The sequence below is a fragment of the Emys orbicularis genome, chromosome 12, assembly GCF_028017835.1.
Source record: "Emys orbicularis isolate rEmyOrb1 chromosome 12, rEmyOrb1.hap1, whole genome shotgun sequence".
NCBI classification, from domain to species: Eukaryota; Metazoa; Chordata; order Testudines; family Emydidae; genus Emys; species Emys orbicularis.
The window spans coordinates 4,507,587-4,520,631 of record NC_088694.1 but is presented as its reverse complement, the minus strand read 5'-3'; the positions used below and the strand labels follow the sequence as shown (position 1 = coordinate 4,520,631).

General features: G+C 49.4%; 1 protein-coding gene across 1 annotated transcript in view; it reads left to right on the top strand.

Annotated features, from left to right (window-relative positions):
* ZNF512B (zinc finger protein 512B) overlaps positions 1 to 13,045 on the top strand; it is a 48,807-nt gene that overhangs the window by 21,907 nt on the left and 13,855 nt on the right. The window contains exons 8-12 of the mRNA XM_065414638.1: positions 1,153 to 1,277; positions 4,528 to 4,620; positions 5,579 to 5,677; positions 6,913 to 7,083; positions 8,221 to 8,412. Coding sequence (XP_065270710.1) covers positions 1,153 to 1,277; positions 4,528 to 4,620; positions 5,579 to 5,677; positions 6,913 to 7,083; positions 8,221 to 8,412 — 680 coding nt within the window. The remainder of the gene's footprint in view (positions 1 to 1,152; positions 1,278 to 4,527; positions 4,621 to 5,578; positions 5,678 to 6,912; positions 7,084 to 8,220; positions 8,413 to 13,045) is intronic.

Sequence of the window (13,045 nt, the reverse complement as noted above, 5' to 3'; positions counted from 1 at the left end):
CAACACTACAGATGACAGATGCAGAAGAATCCAGGATTCCAACCCAACCACAGCCAGTCATTGCAACTAATGGACAGCCAGATGAACAAGTTGTTACATTTTTGGGTCATGTAATTAGAAAACCAGGATGATTCTGCAACATGCAACAGATTAATCTGTACTGAACTACAGAGGTAGCAGATAATGTAACTATGGGAAATGGTAGGCATGTAGAACTTAAAGGGGGAGATGTAATGGAATGCTAAACTGCATTGTACTGTTCAGCCCCTGGGTAGCGCTGTGTATGAACTACCTATTTAACCAAGTCTGAGCCATACCGGGCAGAGCGTTAAAAGGATCTGATGATGATCACACCTGGTGTGTATAAGCAAGCTCTGTTGCCAGTCCATATCTGGGGGACATGATTCTGGTCTCCCCCTGTTCATCTCAACTTAACCTGAAATGAGTCAGTCAGCTCTTAAACTCCAGGGCTTGCAGTCTTCCTTTGTCTCCCTCTGTTTCTTAGAGGCATCCCAGTATGGCGCTGTTACCCCTCAGCTATCCCAGTCCTTTCGGCATCCCCATCTTCCTCTGTTCTGCTTCCTTTATAGCTGGGCTTGTTTTCCTTCTTGGTCCCAGCTGAGGGTGCATGCCTCCACGATGGGCAAGTCTGCAGCTGGGCTCAGCCTGGTCTCCTCTCCCTTCTGCCTATGCTCGTTATGGGGTTTGTAAACCCCATTGCCATCACATGGGCTAGCATCCTGACTCTGTGCATGAAACAGGGACATCATGGTGCATGAATTACCAAAGTGCAGAAACTTCCCAACAAGACCAGATATTGGAAATATATGTTTTTCCCCATTGCGCACAAAAATGGGCATGCAAATCAAATGCCTCTGTGCAAATGGCTCCGTTTGCCCAAGCCGTTGCAATAATTTTACGTGCAAATTAGGCACCCAACTGCATTTTTGCACCTGTAATTTTGGAAATGTCTGCAATTTGGGGGCTTTTCTATGAATGATTTGTTGCATTTGACAACTTCAGCGGCTTCCAACCTTTCGAATCTTGATGTTTCTCTTATTCATGAATCCTGGAAAGGGCTTTACTCTGGAAAAAGTGTTGTCCCTCTAGCACCAACCTTTTTACTTGTTTTGCCTTTCTTTCCCCCTCTAGCAAACCCAGAGGACCAATGGCAGCGGGAGATCAATGAGAAAGGAGAAGTTGCCTGTCCTACGTGTGGCGTTATAACCAGGAAAACCATTGTTGGGCTCAAAAAGCACATGGACGTCTGTCAAAAAGTAGGTGCTTGCAATGGTCAAGTTGAGCTAATTTATTCTGGTGGGGAAGAAATTGCACACCCTAAAATGAAATTATTAATAATAACAAATACCTACCTCTTACGTAGCACTCTTCATCAGCAGACCTCAGAGCGCATCACAATTTTTAATGGATTTATCCTCACAATACCCCTGTGAGATAAGGTGATGCTATTGTCCCCATTGTTCAGATGGGGAACGGAGGCACAGAGAAGCTCAGGGACTTGCCCATGGTCACACACAAAGTCTGTGGCAGTGCAGGGAATTGAACCTGGGGCTCTCAAGTCTTAGGCAGGTGCCCTAACCACTGGGCCATCCTTGCTTCTGTTTATTAATTAATAATTAATTAATCTTCTCTAAGGCTACATCCTCACTACGGGGGGGGGGGGGGTGTCGATTTAAGATACGCAAATTCAGCTACGCGAATAGCGTATTTGACGTATCCGAGCCGACTTACCCTGCTGTGAGGACGGCGGCAAATCGACCTCCGCAGCTCCCCCATCGACGGCGCTTACTCCTACCTGCGCTGGTGGAGTACAAGCGTCGATTCGGGGATCGATTGTCGCGTCCCGACGAGACGTGATCATTCGATCCCCGAGAGATCGATTTCTACCCGCCGATTCAGGCGGGTAGTGTAGACGTAGCCTAACTGATATTGGTGCTCGCTAAACCTCAAGCTGTGGGACACCTACTGGTTGTCTCCAGCGAGCTGACTAGGCACTTTAGGCTGGCTTCTCCGCCTTCATTTCCAGCTGCTAAATTAATAGATTTTTAAGGCCAGACATGCCCATGGAGATCATCTAATCTGACCTCCTGCGTAACACAAGGAGTTTCACCATGGGACATTCGTGCACGGAGCCCAATAACTTGTGGTTGTGGTCGTGCACATCTCTCAGAAAAACACCCCGTCTGGATTTAAATTGTATTTAAAATAAGGCAAACACACACTCAGTTCCTCTGTACTACGACTTTTCCACGTGGGATATTGTGGCCACAGGAGACCTTAGGCATTGTCAAGGGGTGGAGGTGGTTCCCTGGATAATGAACGCAAGTGGAGGTGTGGATGAGAGCATCTCTGTATTCAAATGTGGCCCGTTAATCTTCAGTCTCTGAAAAACCAACGTTTAAAACATAAGATGGGTGCCCGCTTTTCAAACTGTTTAGGCATGTGACTGCACCTGCAGTGTTTGTGCCTAATTGGTGTGTGCAGGTACTGCCCTTGAGTGCACACGTTGGATCAGTGTGGCGGTTTTCCCAGGCAAATCCCCAGTTTGGACACACAGTTGCAGTAATTACACACAGAAAGGTGCCCCAAAAGTTTTTAAGAAACTGGTCCAGTACATTTTTGCATAAGCTGTTTTCTTATTGTCTGGACACAGCCCTCAGTTACAGCTGTGTAACACCCCCGCTGCATGCATATGCATTGATATGCGTGCTACTGAGGCCAGACTTTGGGGCAACTAGGTGTGTTTAGTAAGCCTGTCAAAGTGCTGTTGGTCAGTAATGGTACCGTGAAAAACTGACTCTCCTCTGCGTCAGCATCCATCAGACAAACCGATTCCATCTTCATCAGGCTCCTGGTGGGTTAGAAATAAATCCATTCTAAGAGAAAGATGACATAGGATCAATTCCGACCACTGGCTCCGTTGAAGTCAATTGCAAAACTCGCAGTGGCGTCCGGATTTCATCCATTCTCTGTTACAATTACAGTGTGCTTTGTGAAGGTCTCCCTAGACCAGTGGGTAACATAAAGGGCCATGAAGACCAGCCAACCTGCTTGATGTGTGAATCCATGTGAGGGCAGTAAAACTTGCCTTTCCGCGTGTAAACAGGCGTGTGGCTGTGCAGATCAGGTAGCTGGGCCTCTTGCTGCCTGCTGGGCCGTTCAGAGGGGCACCATCCTGTGGTGCTCGCTGCTAGCCCATAGCTGGCGCTCCCATCACTTCTGGCAGAATTTAATCTGTCGATTTGGGCGTGAGTTAGCCATGGTTTATGATTTGCAGTGGTGTTGGAGCCATGTTGGTCCCAGGATATTTTAGAGACGAGGTGGAGGGGTTGGGCAATATCTTTTATTGGACTAACTTCTGTTGCTGGAAGTTTTGACCTTACATAGGGCTCTTCTTCGTGGTTTCCGATGTCGGAAAATCTCCCGCGATGGAATTATAGACCCAGATCCTCCGCTGTGGCTGAGGAGCCCAGCTCAGGATGGGGGTGCAAAAGCAGCTTTCTGCTCTCCCGATCCTAGCCAGCTGTGGGCCCACCTGGTCCCCAGTGTACATTGGGCCTGCTCTGACTTGAATCAATTTCCAGTAGCCACAAGGGCCTGATATGGCAGCCAGAGATCTCCTGGGCACTATGCCAGTAGCCAGGAAGGGAGGTGGTTTAGGAGCTGGTGTTTTGCTACTGGGTAATCCCCCTACACTTTATACAGTTAGATGGCTAGCTGTTTGAACGACTGGAACAATGACATGCATTGACTTTTCGTTTTGGTGGCTATCTAGACTTACTGTCTTTTGGTTCACGGTGGTGCGTATTTGCCTCTGGGGTCGATAAATCTTGATATTCACCTCAGTGGAAGTCAATATGTGCTTAATTGCTTTGTAAATTCTGCTTGTCCATCAGCAGGTTAGCAGTTGCAATGCAGAGTAGCTCATTTTCATTGCATTTTTTAACAGGCCACATGTAATGCAGAGTCAGGGGTCGTATGGCAGAGTAATCGTCTCATGAAACTATTCTGCTGATGAAATCTTGGTGACATTTTCAAATAGTTCTTCAGTTTTGGACAGTCCAGTAGCAGAGGGGAGTATATCACATTCCAGGACTCATCATGATTACAGATGTCTGCAGAGTGCAGTCTCTACGAGACCAGTAGAGCTACGTTTTGTATCCCTCTAATGAGCTGAACTGAGACCCCAGGTCCAAGTGCACCCAAGTCTGGGGGGTTGAAAATCCAGGCCTGAAATCAAACTTCTCCAAAGTTTGGGGCATGAGGATTAGAAATCCACATTTGGTGCATTGGAGAGAGAGGATAAAGCTGCCAGCTCAGACTGGGTCCCAGGGCTGGGGTTCTGATCTAAGGTTCTGGTTCAGGTCCAGCATCATTCAGTAGCTTTCAAAATGTCATCTTGCGGGGCCTACATCAAGTGTTCCCTGTTGGGTTGAGGCAGAATGTACTCATTGGGAAATCAAAAATGAAATGGCCGGCGTGGTGACTCTCCTTTAATCTGTTCAGCTGCAGGATGCCTTGAAATGTCAACACTGCAAAAAGCAGTTCAAGTCCAAAGCTGGGCTCAACTATCACACCATGGCTGAGCATGTCAACAAGGTAAGGATTCCCGGAGCACGCACTGATCTCCAGTTTTCATTCTCTCTCTCTCTCCGGGAGATGCAGGCGAAGAAGATGAATAAAGAAACAATTCTTCTTCTTTTTTTTTAAATGGTGAATTTGGTGCTTATGGAAACAAAGGACTGGAAGCACTGGCTTTCCACCATCTCACACACAGCTCCCAACGTGTACCTCAATCCAGATCTGCAGCATGCCCTGATTTCCCTGTACTGCGCACTGTCAGTCCTTAACACACAGCGTATATCCACATATACAGCATGGACACCCACTGGACTCCGCGCGTCGTAGCATGACCAGAAAAGACTAAAATTGCAAAATTGTGGAGCCAAATTTTCAAAGTGCCTAAACTCTGCCTCCAAAATTGGGCTTGCAAAACCATGGGAAATGGGTAGTTACTTACAAGAATCACATAATTGGGCATTTAACCTCCCACAGGGCATGCAACGAAGTCTACCTCGGACATGCAAATGTGGGGTTTGCACAAGAACTTCTCTGTGCACACAAAAGCTGGCAGGCACAAACTTTTTGAGGCCGCTCTTAAAAATCTGGTCCTGTATGTTTCTGGGAGACCAGGGCAAGGCATAACTGTATTTTCTGTATGTCCTGAATTTACCAATTCCATATTGCATTTTTGTTGTGAATCCGTCTCCTGTGGTCTATTGTAAAAGCAGATTTTTTCACTTATGAGTTGCATATGTATTTTCAAATTAGCCGTTTGCATGCAAACACATGCTAATTGTATGGGCAAATTAAGCAAGCGGTTTCAAGGGCATTGAAACTATGGAAAATCCAGCCCATGAATTTTAACCCAAGACTCTCCTCTAAGAGTTCAGAGAGAGTAATTCCTTGTGAGGGCGAAGTTTGAGACAGCACTCAGGGCACAGAGGACACGAGTGAATGGCTGACTCTGTCGCTTCTGTTACTTCCTTGTTTCCAGCCTGGTCCTGTGGAAACCGCTGGAGTTGGTGAACAGGAAGAGCGGGAAAGGCTGAGGAAAGTGCTAAAGCAGATGGGGAAACTGAAATGCCCCAACGAGGTATAAGAACAATTCCTATTTATCGTTCTGCAAAAGGATGAAAGGAATAAAGAGCCCAGATACCGAGGCGGCCAGAGACGTCTCTGTGACTGTGGGCGTTTTAAAATGAATTCGCTGCAGCTCAGTTCTCCCCCGGGGAGGGAGGGGGGGGGTGCACTCTGTGTCAGTTCCTGGCAGGAATGATCACGGAAACAGGGAGGTTGAGGAATATTCACAGAAGGGGAATTCCCAACTGGTAAACTCAAGTATCTGCCCCGAATCTCCTCCAATCAGGGAACAGAAACATAACACATATGGGCCAGCATGTCCAATCGTATCTAACCCATCCAGTGGGAATTTTGAATACTTGCGACCAACGAACTGCTCACAAGCAAGCTCCGGGGCAAGAATTATTCACTGAAGTTCTTCAGTGAATAGCTGCAATTATATGTACAGTGAGCTATTTGCAGACACGTTGAGAACAGGTAAAGGGGCAAAATAACTGGCTGTGAAGTGTTTGCCAGATTGGTCCCACATGCAGCAGTTCTTTCCGCCCCAAGATGTACACTTTTCAGCCTGTCTGTCATACGTGTTTCTGAGACTCCTCGCACCTGGGTGCTGAAGTGCTGCAGGGGGCACAAGTCAAGCCCAGACTGGTCTCCTCCCTCTATTTCTCCGTGTCTGAGGCTAAATGTAATTTTTTGAGGATGTTTTGGAATGAAGGTGTCCATTGGGCAGGCGCCTTTCCATTTACTTGTGCGTGCTCTAAACAAGTGGAGAGCTCGGGTTGTTCTGAACCCAAGTCTCAGAATTGTGCCTTTGACGGGTTTGGTGGATGGTACAAAATTGTATGGGAGGTGGAGCGCGCCAGCTGGCAGAGCTGAAATTTTAGAGAAGTAAACTAGGACAGATTCCCCAGAAAGTGAGGAACATCTGCTCCATTCCCAGGGTGACAAGCAGAATGGGTTTGGGGCACAACATCCTTGCGCAAAATGAAGGCCGTGATAAGACACCTCCAAGACTAGCTGGAGAGAGGTTGCAGGGATGGTGCAGCTGCCCTGTGGTTCTCAGCTCCCACAGGAGTTAAATGGGGAAGTCCAGGGGCCATGCCGTGGAGGTGCAGAACAGCGTGGTAGATGGTACAGATGTGTTCCTCCTTGAAATGTTGGAGTGATGGTGCTATGATCCTTTCAGCCTGTTTGCATGTATGTACGGTGAATGCACCATCTAACCCTCTCTTGTTCCCATCTCCATAGGGTTGCACAGCCAACTTTTCCAGTCTGATGGGGTACCAGTACCACCAGAAACGGTGTGGGAAGCAGCCCTCTGAAGTGGAGAAGCCCATATTCACCTGCCCACATTGCAGGAAGAAGTATAAATCCAAGGCAGGACATGACTACCACGTGCGGTCGGAGCACACTTCTTCGGTGAGATTCAAGAGCAAGGCTGATTGTTAAAGCTTGTGTCTCTGTTCACTTAAGCAGATAGTGCGGTAGGTGCAGCAAACCCCCAAAGCCCATGTTATGTTCATAGGGCAGCAGGAAACTCTCATTACAATGGGGCCAAACTGTCCCTGACTTCTTTAAACACGATCTTGGAGTTTTGAGACAGATGAGAAAAGTTCCGGAGTGGAACAACGAGGGTCAAATGAAGCTTGAATTCTCTGCTGTTGTGTACACACATCTCACTGCCCATTTAAATGTTCAGCCGGGCATGTAATTTGAACGTGAAATTATCCTCTGATAGGGCATGAACCCACCCCATCACAAACCCGAAGAGAGTCCCCAGTGGAGGCTGTTCTTGTGAGTGACTGCCGCTCAGTGTGAGTAAGGCTGGCAGAACAGACTTCTGAGGGTCTATCTATACTGGAGCTGGAGGTGTAACTTCCATCTTAGCTCCACATAGACATGCTATCGGTGAGCAAGCTAGTGTGCTAAAAGTAGAAGTGTAGCGGCGGCGCGGGCTAGCTAGGGCCCCGGGCGGGATTGTACTCACCCAGCCTATCCCACCGCCTGCACCAATGTGTCTACATGGCAATTTTTAGCGCACTGGCTTGATGAGATCCACGTGAGCTAGAAATTACACCTCCAGCTCCAGTGTAGGCATACACTTAGTCAGTGTTTCATACATTTTGTTGAACTCTACTGATGGGACAGTCACTCACTGCTGTAACTTGCTCAGACTGAGACATTAATATACGTGGGAACACGGCTAGGGTTAAAAGACCATCTCACTAAAGAAGTTAGACTTCTAGCTCGGTTAAGAAGGAAGCGTCACTCCAGTTGGCGGGCCAGATTTGCAGCCTCCAGCCTCTAACTTTGCATGTTTGCGGAGAAGGCCTGGGAAAGGGCCCTTAGCGTTTTGCAAGCCCAAAACTTACCCGTGTGTGACAGTTCATTTGCAACATGCAGTGCAATCAGCGGTGTGTGCAAAAGCTGGCGTACAAACACGCAGGCCCTGAAAGCTTCCAAAGGCAAGATCTGAACTTCCCTGCACCAGTGATAAGAAGGCTTTCCTCTCACAGTTGTTAGCCATTCTCTTTCCTAATCCTTTCCATATTTCAGCCTCCCGAGGAGCCAAAGGTGAAGCCAGAGGCCAGCCCAGTAGAAGATTTTGAAAGGACTCCTAGTGGTAGAATCCGGCGCACATCAGCCCAAGTAGCAGTCTTCCACCTGCAGGAGATAGCTGAGGACGAACTGGCCAAGGACTGGACCAAACGAAGGATGAAGGACGACCTGGTACCTGAAACCAAGCGAGTAAGAACTCCTGATTTTTCCTGCCATTACGCTAGGTGTGAGTGGAGACACTGGGGTGCCACACACCTCTACATGCCAGGGAACCGGTCTGACAGCTGGAGTGGATCATTTCTCCCTTATTTAATAAAATAATAGTGCTGGTGTGTGGGCATCTGGTTGCACACAGGTGCACACTCGCTGACCCTCGCCTCACCCTCACCAGCTTCAATCCAAGGCAGGATGCGTCTCCACGCTTGGCTGAGAGGGTGTGGGACTGGAGGGAGCTGGCGATTCAGGGTGTGTCTACACAGCACATGAAGCCCGGGCTCTGACTCAGATTTGAGCCCAAACCCCTCTTCCATCCACACACACGTCAGTCTGACTCGGATCAGCAAGTACTCAGGACCCAGGTGCTAGGACTCTGCCAGGGCGGTGGGTCCTGCTATGACTCGGGTCCAAGCCCTGTCATTTTGCAGTGTGGAAACAGGTCAAGGCACAGACCCCAGTCAGATGGTCTACGTAGTGCAATACGGACGTGTTGGCGCGGCAGCGAGACCCAGGTCCAGCAATTGCTAGCCCAGGTTTACAATGCGGCGCGGATGCTCAAGCACGGCTTGGAAGCACCGAGTCCACAAGCCTGGGTCTTACAGGGTGTGTCTACACTGCAGTAAAAGACCCACAACACTGAGTCTCATCGTGAGGCTTGGGCTGCAGGGCTAAAAATAGCAGTGTAGATTTCCTGCTCGGGCTGGAGTTGGTCTAGAACAGGGGTGGGCAAACTTTTTGGCCCAAGGGCCACATTGGGGTTGCAAAACTGTATGGAGGGCCGGGTAGGGAAGGCTGTGCCTCCCCAATCAGCCCCCTCCCACTTCCCGCCCCCTGACTGCCCCCCTCAGAACCTCTGCCCCATCCAACTCCCCCTGCTCCTTGTCCCCTGACCGCCCCCTCCTGGGACCCCCGCCCCTAACTGCCTCCCGGGACCCCACCCCCTATCCAATTCCCCTGCTCTCAGTCTCCCGACCCCTATCCACAGCCCTGCCCCCTGACGGGCCCCCTGGGACCCCACGCCTATCCAACCCCCCCGTTCCCCGTCCCTTGACTGCCCCCCCCACAGAACCTCTGCCCCATCCAACTGCCCCCTGCACCCTGTCCCCTGACTGCCCCCCAGGACCTCCGCCCCTTATCCAACCCCCCCAGTCCCCTTACCATGCCGCTCAGAGCAGCATGTCTGGCAGCCGCGCCGCCCGGCGGGAGCTAGACATGCTGCTGCTCTGCTCGGCAGAAGCTTGCAGCCCCGCGGCCCAGAGCACTGCCCGCGCGGCAGCATGGCTGCAGGGGAGGGGCCGGGGGCTAGCCTCCCTGGCCGGGAGCTCAAGGGCCGGGCAGGATGGTCCCGCGGGCTGTAGTTTGCCCACCTCTGGTCTATGGTCTCAGAGTTCAGGCTGCAGCCCGAGTGGGGACGTCTACACTCCTATTGTTAGCCCTGCCAGCCCGAGACAGTTGATGTGGGCTCTGAGACTCGGTGCCATGGGGTTTTCTCTGCAGTGTAGATGTACCCGCAGCCCTTGTGAACGTACCCTAGGAAGGACATGGTGATTGGGGATCAGGTCTTGCAGTTCCGTCCTCCTCCTCGTTGTGCTGCCAAAGGGCATGAAAGTCTCAGATACAATCCACTTCCTTCCAGTTCTCTTCCCTTGGCCACTGGGAGAAGCTTCTTTCCCAGCGTCCTTGAAGACCGAAAGGACTCGTTGCACTGTGCTGCCTGCGCCCCGAGCTGGGGCCCAGCCCAGAGTGATGATATATACCCAGCTCGCCTCTTGCAGTTTGCATGAAAAACCTGCCCATTTTCCATCTCTCAAGACTGAAGCACAGAACCCTCTCGCCGATGATAAGAGTTTATCCCAGCGCTGCAGGATCTGACAGTGCAATGGAGTTCCCGGGCCGCTTTGCGGTACTCCACAAATTTAAAAGTCACATGCAATTAAATCAAACATCCCGTCCCAGATCCCTGGGGATGCAATACCTGCGAAAACTCCCGAATGACCCTCCCCGGGGAGAGACGTTTTCCTCATCCTGTGCCGCAGCAGGCAGTTACTCGAATCAAATGGTAAAGCTCGTGTCAGTACACAGAGAAGAAAAGGAGCTCTTCAGTCATTCGGTTTGATGGTTCAGCAGTCTGAGGCGTAGTCAGCACAGCCAGTCTGCGTGCCCTCCTACCAGCTGCGAACCAGCTTCCTGAGTAAAGAACGAAGCAAAGCAGGTGTCCTTGCAGTTAGACTCTGGCCTTCCTTGCTTGCTTGATGGGCGTGCACATTTTATCGAATGCTCTTAAATCCATCCCTGTGCAGAGGCATATGCACCATTCCAGCCCTGGTTCGAGGGCTTAGGTGGGAGTTGGGTAGTGTGTTTAGGCCGTGCTAGCCCGCTGCATGGGTGAATTCCCCCAAAGTGGGCTTCTGCTCTGAAAAGTGACTCTGAAAATGGCAGTCTTGTTCCAAAGATCTGTTCCCACTTGTCATCCTGTTAACGATAGTGACTCATAAGGTTTTCTTCCTGTTCAGCACTGCAGAGCTGATACAGCTACGGCAGAGCGAGTGGGATTCTGGTCATTAGGGTTTTGATTACAGTAGCCTAGAGGCCCCACCGTGCTCTTTACTGTATATATATATATATAGTGACACACTCCCTGTCCCAAAGTCCTTATCGTCTAAATAGAAAAGACGGACAAAGGCTGGGAATGGGGGGAAACAGACGCACAGAGCGGTGAAGTGACCGGACTGAGGAATATGAGTGACACAGCTGGGAATAAAAGCCAAGCCTCCTGAATCCAGTGTCCTTTCAGTAGCCTCGGCCTGTCTATTCTAATCCATTCTGGCTCTCGTGTTTTCAACAGAATTGTTCAGTAAGTTCTGACTGCAGAATTTATCGTCACTTGAGAGGCTTAAGCCCCAAAGAACCCAGCCTGACTCTCGGATCCCAGCCTGCGTGGGCAGAGTGGGAGAAATACATCTTCCTTCTCGCTCTCTGAGCAGATGACATCTGGGCGTCGCCGAGAGGCAATGAACACCGCCCCGTGATGCCGTTGTTTTCACAGTCTATTTTAGAGCCGAGCTGTGCCGTAAGCCCGAAAGCTTGTTTGCTAGAGCTGGTTCAAATCTTTTGTTGTTGAAAAATTCAGTTTTGCCGACACCAAAGTGCTTTGGGAAACCAGTTTGACGTTTTTCAACCAAAGAAGAACAAATTTTGAAACCAAATTTCTGTTTTGTTTCGAATATTTTCACTGAAAAATTGAAATTTTTTTGCTGAAATTAAAACTGGATTTTTTTTTTTGCCGGCTCCATTTCTGACCATTGCTTGAATTAGCTGGCGAGAGAGGCATTCAGCTCGCTGTCCATCACTGCTCAGATGTGGGCTTTCACCTTCTGTAAGGAGCTTGCTAGCAATCGCTTGTCTCTGCCACCCAGCTGCGTTTCCCTTCTCGCCTTGTATTGCTTTGCTTTGCCTCATGATGATGATGATGATGATGATTTGTGTTGCCATAGCACCTCGGAGTCCCAGTCATGGACCAAGACCTCAGTGTGCTAGGAGCTGTACAAGCAAATACTACGAACGGGAGGAACTTCCCCTAGAAATAATGTTCCTTTTTATTTCAGACGTTTTCATTTGTTTAGATTTTATTAATGTTTTCCCTTGTCTGATTGTAACCAGGGACACAAGCCACAGCCCTCTGTTAAGAAACAAAACTAATTTTTCAACGAGTCTCGAAGGGGAAAGGGCATTTATTGGTACATTTAAAGGTCTAGTTAGAACCTCCTCCTGTGAAATGCTGAGTATCCCCGACTCCCTTAGACATCAGTGGAAAGTGACGGCGCTTAGTGCCACGTAGACGGTGCTCTGCCACTAGCGTGATCAGATCCCTGTTCCACAAGAAATGGGTTTGAATCTGGATTGAGGCTTGCCCAGAGTTTGGGGATCAGGAGCCTTGAGGGGGTTCATCATAGAGTCCGGGGGCCAGCTGTGGAATTCAGATCTGGATTTGAGTTCTAAAGCTGTTCCATTGGGCCCCTCTCCACCATATCTCCTGCCAGAGTCCCACTCCCTCTTTGGTGGTTTTTTGTTTTGTATTTTGGGGTGGGGGAGCGTGTTTTACTTTCTATACAGGGCCCTGGGCCTTTTACCAGGCTGCAGCTCTGTGAAATCCTTTTCCGATTGCTCTGAATTTCAGTCCCTGAGTGCTATGATTTCTAAAAGAAAGGTCATTCCCAGGAATGCATGAACGCTGAGTCCTCCCCATAAAGAGGCGTAACATCTTCCCCCATATTCTTAGCCAAAACACTGATGTCAGCCTCTTGTGGGAAAGTCACTGCTAGTTAATACTTTGTCTAAAAAATATGATTGAAGGGCCTTAATCCAGATTCTGGGCTCCAAAGAAGGGTCCTCGATCTCAAGAAGTCTGACTGCAAGCTGACATATCCAGGGGGTTGTGATGGGCAAATCGCTCCTTGACTTTTAGGTAGGGTCGATATCACAAAGATGAATTTTTCCTCAGAAAGCCTTGAGTGTGTTGCAAACAGGGCCTCGTTGCCTTGACAACTCATCTTTTCAAAAAATAAATGCATTATACGCCCTCTTCACTGGCAAAATAAACAGCCAC